This window comes from Peromyscus californicus, unplaced genomic scaffold (genome assembly GCF_007827085.1).
Source record: "Peromyscus californicus insignis strain IS unplaced genomic scaffold, ASM782708v3 Scaffold_20__1_contigs__length_68692818, whole genome shotgun sequence".
NCBI lineage: Eukaryota > Metazoa > Chordata > Mammalia > Rodentia > Cricetidae > Peromyscus > Peromyscus californicus.
Genome location: NW_026294503.1, coordinates 24,316,934 through 24,325,064, shown reverse-complemented (window position 1 = coordinate 24,325,064; position 8,131 = coordinate 24,316,934). Strand labels below are relative to the sequence as shown.

At 49.6% G+C, this 8,131-nt stretch overlaps 2 protein-coding genes across 2 annotated transcripts in view; one reads left to right on the top strand and one right to left on the bottom strand.

Moving 5' to 3' along the window:
* Window positions 1-243: 243 nt before the first annotated feature.
* On the bottom strand, window positions 244-2,010 carry LOC128116534 (uncharacterized). Its single transcript, XM_052747856.1, has 2 exons — window positions 1,881-2,010; window positions 244-1,798 (listed from the first exon to the last, which is right to left on the bottom strand). The coding sequence occupies exon 2, from the start codon at window positions 1,723-1,725 to the stop codon at window positions 1,105-1,107; it is 621 nt and encodes a 206-aa protein (XP_052603816.1). The 5' UTR covers window positions 1,726-1,798; window positions 1,881-2,010; the 3' UTR covers window positions 244-1,104.
* Window positions 1,717-8,131, top strand: part of Fbxo32 (F-box protein 32) — a 41,302-nt gene continuing 34,887 nt past the window's right edge. Inside the window, exon 1 of the mRNA XM_052747855.1 lies at window positions 1,717-1,839. Coding sequence (XP_052603815.1) covers window positions 1,724-1,839 — 116 coding nt within the window. The 5' untranslated portion in view covers window positions 1,717-1,723. The remainder of the gene's footprint in view (window positions 1,840-8,131) is intronic.

Sequence of the window (8,131 nt, the reverse complement as noted above, 5' to 3'; positions counted from 1 at the left end):
GATCGCCAGCACCCATGTTTAAAAAAAAAACAAAACAAAATAACACACTATGCCTTTATCCCAGTACTGGGAGACAAAACCAGGAGAACCCAGAGGTCCATTGGCCTGCCAGTCTAGACAATAAATGAGCTCCAGTTTCAGCGAGTGTTGTCTCAAAAATAAATTAAATAAGGCCAAAATTGAGAAGATACCTGACATTAACTTTTGGCCTCCACATGCACACATACACGGGGGGTGGGGGAGGTGGGGGGGTGGGGGGGTAAGAGAGGATGGTAATGGGTGGCCAGTTCTGGGCCTGATAGCAAGGCACTGGGCTGAGATGTCTCTAGAATAAAAGGGAGTTTATATTCTGCAGAAAGGGGACGATTAGTTGAGAAGAAAGTATCCATAAGACCCTGGGTAGTCTTAACCCTCTCTGAGGACCCATTGGCCTTTCACCTGAAAGCCATGATGACACCAGACAGGTCCCCATGCGAAACCCAGGAGAGGACTTTATAGCTAAAGGCCAGAGGACAACCTGAACTGCATGAAACTGAACTGCAGAAAGGGCAAGAGAGGAGGGCTCCAATGATTCCACAGGATAAAAGTGCAGCCCTGGGGCACTAGACCAGGTACAGTGAGCACAGCCGGAGACTCTTTCGGACTCTCAGCACTGGCAGCGTTCGGATCAGGCGCCTCAGCTGCCAGCGCGCTGTTCGCTCAGGGTCCCGGGCTGGGGCCCAGGACTGTCTCAGCTCTTCACTTCCACGCTTTGGAGTCCAGAAGCCGCAAGGTCTCCCCCTCTTTCCCCCATCTTTTGCCACCGGAGTGGGGGGTGGGGGAGTCGAGATTGACAGCACACACATCAATGACAGCTTTAAGGCGGAAGGGGTGGGGGCTGTCCCTCCCCACTCCTGACGCACCCGCTCCCCTCCTCCCCTTAGCACACCCTGGCGCCTGGAGTTGGTACTGGCAGTCAGAGAGGACCAGGGACTGCGCCCCGTACCCTGCCCCTGACACTCCGGCCTCCCCTAGGCTGATCTGCTTGCAAAGATGCGTCCCCACGTTCCCAGACACCTAGGGTCTGATGGTTCCCAACCCTCGGAGCCGGCTTCCCAGCTGCACCTAGCTAGTCCAGGAGCCGTGGGGAGAACCTAATGCCGAGTACAGGGCCAGGATCTCGGTGGCGGCAGCTACTCCCGGTGGGGGGGGGAGGGGGCGGGCCGTTAGGGGGGGTGCAGAGGTGCCAGGGGACCGAGGGACAGCGGGACATCTGGCCTGGCCACGCGGCTTCAAGTTTCCCCGGGCGCAAGGTTGTGCAACCGCGCGATTCGAGCGAGAGCCGAGAGCGCCTCGGAAAACAAGGCGAGCCCATAAACAAAGCCACGTGGCCTCGGGGCCCGGGGGGGCCGGGCTAAGAGCAGGCGGCTCTTCCGGCAACAAAGAGCCGGGGCAGAGGCCCGGGATAAATACTGCGCCCCGGCAGCCTGGCGCAGCATTCCCGGAGTCCGACGCGACCGGAGACCCTCCCCAGCGCCTGCGCTCTCTGCGAGTGCAAGGACACCCGCCCCGCGCGCCCACCCCAGACTCGCAGCCCTCCACACCAGTTCCCCACACTTGTCCCGGTCGCCGCCTGTGTTCCCCTAGCATCTTTCCAGCGCCGCGCATCCCTGGGGCCAGCCAGGCCGGTCGGTCCCCGGCTCTCAATCCGTCCTGTCCGTCGGTCGCGTCCGCGCTCGGTGCCATGCCGTTCCTTGGGCAGGACTGGCGGTCCCCAGGCCAGAGCTGGGTGAAGACAGCCGATGGCTGGAAGCGCTTCCTGGATGAGAAAAGCGGCAGCTTCGTGAGCGACCTCAGCAGGTGAGGACATACCCCCAACTTCCAACCTCGCAAAACCCGACCTTAGCTGGTCGCAGAGGTGGGGTGTGGGGTGGGAAGCGCCTCAGGGGCAGATGAAGGAAGGCAAGCAGGTCTGGGCCAGAATAAAGAGGGAGCCTCTGGCTGGGGGGGGGGGGGGGAGGCAGAAGTGAGGTGCCCAGATTTCTGCAAAGGTCGCCAGAACACAAGAGATGGGTAATTTGGTGTCTCTTACTGATCAAGGTCAGTGTCTCCCAGAGAAAAAGATTCCATACAGAACCCGGGATCCCTCAGTCTGGCAACCGGGGATCAGGTCCCATAACACTTGCACTCAGGCGCACAACTCGGGGACTCTTGCCTTTAGACCCCGGAATTGCACAGTTACTGCTTTAAGTGGGCGCCAGCGAGTTGGCTGTGTGCCTTTCCCTGTCCTGTGACAGGACCCAAGGAGAACAAGTACGGCAGTCACGAGCCGGATGGTGGGTCTGGTCGTGGGCACTGCCTGCCCTGAGTTGCACGAAGGCTCTTCCCACACACAGTCGACGGCTGAGTGGGCCGAGAAAAAGAGTGACTGGGAGGGGCAGCCGATGGGCCCTGGGACAGCAGCCTTCCTGGGCAGACTTGCGAGTGGGTGGTAGTGGTAACGCTTCGGGGCCGCAGGGAGGCGGGTACGAAACACGCAGCACGCACAAAGCTCGGCTTCAGGAAGGACCAGGCTCTTGCACCTGTTTCCTCCGTGGCCCTTTCCAGTCAGTCTTCACACGGTGTGCACACTCCCATCCCTAGTGGTGCCTGCCAGCTGCAGAAAGACCACCCAGACTTGAAGTCTCACCTGAGCTCTGTCGTCTGGTGGAAAATCTGAGGTCGGAACAAGTGCCCACTCATAAATTATAAGGTCGAGAATCAACCCCCAACCTGGGCAGCTGACTGCCTGAGCCACCCGAGGAGGAACGTGATAAAAATGGGTTCAGAGGGGCCTGGTGCAGTTGAGGTCACCCCTGGGCGCCTTCCCCTCCCACTATCCTTTGATTGACACCCCCACACAGCCCTGCATCCTTCAACTGACTTCAACAACGTTCTGTGAGTGGGCCAGGTCCCACTGAGTGAGATTTGCCAGTGGTTGTTTGAATAAAGGTTTGGTAATTAATTATCAAGAAACTATGGTTATATGGGCAGCTTGACCTCCAAGGCCTCCCATTTGATTGTGATTTGTAATGCTTGAATTCCCTCTGTCTCTTAATGAAGTGAAACAAACCATTGAACTCGGGGCCTTTCAGGAGAACCGACTATATTAATTAACCTCTGTGTTAGGTCCTCGGAAGTAGTTTAGAACACTCTAAAGAAATCTTATTCACAGAAAATCAGATAAATGACCAATTGTTGTACCTGACCATTTTCCAGAGAATAGAGTTAGCAGTTATACCTAATACTTCTTCCTCAGCTAAGTGAGAAGGGAGTAAACCAGAAGAAGCTTTCTCCTCGGAATCATTCACCTTAGAAGCCAGAATCTAATATCCCAGCCCTCGGTTTCTGCATAAAAAGTTCAGCTTCGGGCCGGGCAGCAGTGGCACACACCTTTAATCCCAGCACTCGGAGGCAGAGCCAGCCGGATCTCTGGGAGTTCAAGGCCAGCCTGGTCTACAGAGAGATCCAGGACAGGCAACAAAACTACACAGAGAAACCCTGTCTCAAAAAAAAAAAAAAAAAAAAAAGCTCAGCTTGATCCCAGGGTGATGCTGCAGGGGTTCAGCCAGCTGCATCACAGAGACTTGCCCCAATAAAATAGGGTAACAGCCCACTGTGTTCAGCAGGCCCAGATCTAAAGGAGGGGAGACCACAGTGCACCTAGACACTCACTCCACTCTTGCTCTGGGCTACAGAAATCATGACACCCCACTCTCCCTGTTACAAAAGACCTGAGGATGAGTTCATCTTGCCCCGCAAGTTTTAAGGAGGCTGGAGTCTGGGACTGCATCCCTTCCTGCCCACTCCCCTTTTCTGTTCTTGCACATCACACCTGTGAACTGAAGCTGTCACTCCCAGTCATTATCTCAGCAGTGATCAACACCGTGACCACCTGCAGCCCTCTGCTGAGTCACAGTTGAGGACCGAGCCATTTGGTCATCTGCCTCTCTGCAGAGCAGCTGGCTGTTTGCAGGGTATTTTTTTTCCCCCCAGCAACCGTAAACAATCCCCTCCTTCCTTAGCTCGAGAGTCTGCCAACTTCTTAAAAGCAGTGGCCTCCTGAGGTCTGGGTTTGTGATCTCAAATATCCCACTGTTTCCCGTCTTGGTTTTCCTGTGATGTAAGCTTTGGGCCCAGTGCCTGACTGCCCAGGTGAGCTTGAATGCCCTCTCTTGTTCTCAGAAAACAAAAGGTAGGTCCTTTATAAGAGAAGGTGAGTGACTGTAAACTGAACTACTGAGGCACAGGCTGCTTCTCTAGTTCCATGGACCATCCTGAGAGTTGCCTAGCAAGGGCGAAGAATAAAGGTGTGCTTTGGGGGGTTATTAGTGTGAACCCTGACTTGCCTGCACGGTACACCTGTTCTAGACTCTGCTGGCCATTGTTCCTGTGGTCCAGGGCCCTGTCCTCCAACAGCCAAATGTTAAAGTCTCAAAGCAGCCAAATGCCTCCTGAGACCATAGACTTTAGATAAACTTAAAGCTGGTCCCTTAAAAAGTTGGAACTTGTAAGATAAAGGAGGAACGGCAAATAAGGCAGATTAGAATATCAAAGAAGGAACAGTGAGCTGGAATGATCCAAGAATGCTTCAAGGAAGTGGTGGTTGAGATGGCCCACACTGCCTCCTCCCCAACCACCCTTGCCCCACCCCAACCCCAGGATGAGTAATCTCAACTCTCTTCTCCAAGCCTGGACTTCTGCAGTTAAAAGCCCATTTCAATGATATAGACTGTGTGTTGCTAAGGCTGGCCCGGGAAGGAGGAAGTCGGTCTTTATGCCTTGAATAAAAATAATAGTGGAGATATTTTTATAAGCACTTACTCTGTGTAAGGCAGTATTGTAAGAAGCTTCGTGCACTAGCCTGTTTCCCCAAAGCAATCCAGGAAGTAGTCCTTTGAAGTTTGGCAACCTGGATATGACTTTGAGCAAATAAACATCAAAATCTCATTGGCCATAATCAGGACTATAGAACCACTTTGGGTCAGGACGTGATTTTCTTAAATGTTTTTCTTAGTAACAAATGAAATAAATAAAGGTCATGTTTCCTAGCCCCTCCTTTGTCTGCTGCCACAATAGTATTATTTTGAAATCTTTCCACCTTCTCTGCAGTCGTCTTATAGTGTTTTCTGTATGTTTGATGGTAATGTGGATGCTGGGTGAAGGGGGGCTTTTTCCTTATTCTTGGCCTGTGCCTATAAACATCAACATTAGTAAGAAGTAGCTACAAAGTAACAACTCACTGACTATTGTTACATTTGGTGAGGAAGGCAGCCTCCTTGAGATGGTTTTGATTATTTTAAGTATGTGTGTATATATATATATATATATATATGTATGCTGTAATTTGTAAACGGTGGATGTTTTTCTTGTTAAACATTGAGTTGTAATTTTCCATTGATTTTGCATTTCCTGGAAATAGACATAACTAGAGTCTCAAAATAGCCATGGAATAGATTATTGCTTGAGAGAAAACATAAGCAGACTACACAAATAAACTTCACAGCCTCGCTTCCAAGCCCAGCCTCCAGAATTCAAACCCTAATCCAAAATGAAACGTATAGGGTTTCCCTGCGGTTAAAACTTTTCTATACTCTGCATCAAGAGAGCATCATCAATGGTGTGAAATTCTTCCTGAATTGGCTTTGGGAATGAGTCACTCCAGCTTAAAGCAGCTCATAATAGCATCTGTGATGAAAACAAGTGTTCAACTTCCCTGGAACACTTTCCATTAGAAAAGTATAAGATGAGGTGTGGACGGTTAAAACTGGTGGAGAATGGTCACTATCTGGGCCTGATAAGGAATGCTGCTGCAGACCCTTGTATGTATGACTTAAAATAACTTTGCTTTGTTGTTCTTTAGGTGTGGAATTTTTACTGAAGTTTGTAGGGCTGTGGGTCTCTGTGTGTATTTCTTTAAACATAAGTCTTCCCGTGGTATTTTTGCCACAGAATGTTCTAGCTTTGTTTTCTGACGCTCTGGGACATCACGGACCACTCAAGTGACTTCCCATCTTTTCCTCTTCCTTGGCTTTGGTTGAAATTCTTTAAGTTAGCCTCCGAAACTGGAGTTCTGTTCTTTATTCTGCCCCTTTCTTCATGCTGACTAGAAGCAGAACATGACCTTGTCAGTGGCTCTGTGCCCCTCACAGCCATGTAGGCAGACAGACAGACACACACTCAGCCTTACAAAGCCTGACCCAAAATGTTCACCCTTGACTCACTTAAACAAGTGCCTCCGAGAGAGGGCATTTCTGCACCACACAATCTAAGCCTAAAAATATCCCGTTTCCCTGAATGGAAAAGAGCAAGCTAAAGGCGTTCGGGAACTCAATAAATCGTTTACTGGTGGCCTGTCGGTTTGTCCCTGCCGGATCTGAAAGCAGGATCAGGGTATCTAGCTGGTGATCTCAGCATTTTAATAAGATACTAAGGCAAGTCCTACTTACCGAGACACCAATCGCAATGAGAGAATACTGGACAGTTTCCGGCCTTCCTGTCCCTGCTATCATTTACACAAAGTAGGAAATACAGAAGAGCATATATGCTTATATTCATCCCCCCTAAAAACATATAAATCAAATCACATTTTAAATTCTACAAAGAAAGTCAGAAAATTAAAGGACTCTTAATATATTAGTGGACACACACACCTGATTTGTACAGGTGGTTGTTATAAATCCTTCCTGCCTCTTGAGGGTTGAAAAGCAGGGAGCCAGGCAGTGGTGGTGCATGCCTTTAATCTCAGTACTCAGGAGGCAGAGGCAGCTGGATTTCTGAGTTTGAGGTCAGCCTGGTCTACAGAGTGAGTTCTAGGACAGCCAGGGCTACACAGAGAAACCCTGTCTCAGAAAATCAAAATGAAAACCAAAAAGAAAAAAGAGGCAAGGAACCCATCTTCTTGTTAAATTTAGTATTTCTTCCTCATCATTTTTGTAGAAAGTATTCAGGGATTTTCTTTACATTGTGAGACAATCACCCTTATTCCCATGATACCTCAGCCTGCTGAAGGAAATAGACACCTGGACAAAGTTGGACCAGCCCACCCTTCAGTGACCTATGAATTGAATAAGTGTATTTGGTGTCTTTTCAGCCCCTCTGAGTTTATGAATTATGCATTTTCCTGGTTTCTGTTAGGACCCAACACTTTAGCCTTTCAGCCTGAAGCCTCGTGTTGTTAATCAGAAACCTAAACAACTAGCATCGTATGCCAAAGACCTGCTGGAAGGGGAGTTCGCAAGTCAGATTTTTGTAATTGTGATCATGTTTTAAAGGCATGGCAGGAAGACGCAGGCTAAAGCAGCTTGGTTATACTTTAAAATGGATGACTTGTATAATATGCAATTTATAGCTCAATAAAACTGTTTATAAAGAGAAGGGCAGGATGGGATAGCACGTGCTTGCAATCCCAGCATTGTGTACACCCAGGAGGCTGAGGCAGAGGAACAGTACATTCAAAACCAGCCTGTGCTGCACAATCATTGAAGGCCAGCCTGAGCTACATAGTAAAACCTTGTCTTAAAAAGAAGAGAAAAAGGTATTGGGCGGCAGTGGCACACACCTTTAATCCCAGCACTGGAGAGGCAGAGGTAGGTGGATCTATAGGGATTTGAAGCCAGCCTGATCTACATGGTGAGACCCTGTCTGAAAAAGAGAGAAGGGGTTGAGGGTTGGAGAAGATGGGGAGAGGATGGTGGAAATGGAAGGAAGAAGCCACAGCAGCTTGGAATCGATGCTCTGCAGCTTGCAAAATGCGGGCATTGTGTGGCACAGTGATGCCAGCCATCTCCCTCCCCGGGTCAGCACTTTTGTTTAAAGTGATACTGTCACGGACTGCTTCGCTCTTAAAGAGTATAGTGTTCTGTATCCAATTATAATGGAAGGCCCTGTTAGGGAATTCAGAAGAAGCACAAGCCCCCATCCCTGCCTTCCACATGGAGGTGATGATGTTTTTACTCAAAGAGTCTCTGTGCTTATGGTTCTCAACCTGTGGGTTGCATCCCCTTTGGGGTCAAATGACCCTTTCCCAGGGGTCGCATATCAGATATTTACAATTCATAACAGCAAAATTACAGTTACGAAGTAGCAAGAAAATAATTGTATGGGTGGGGGT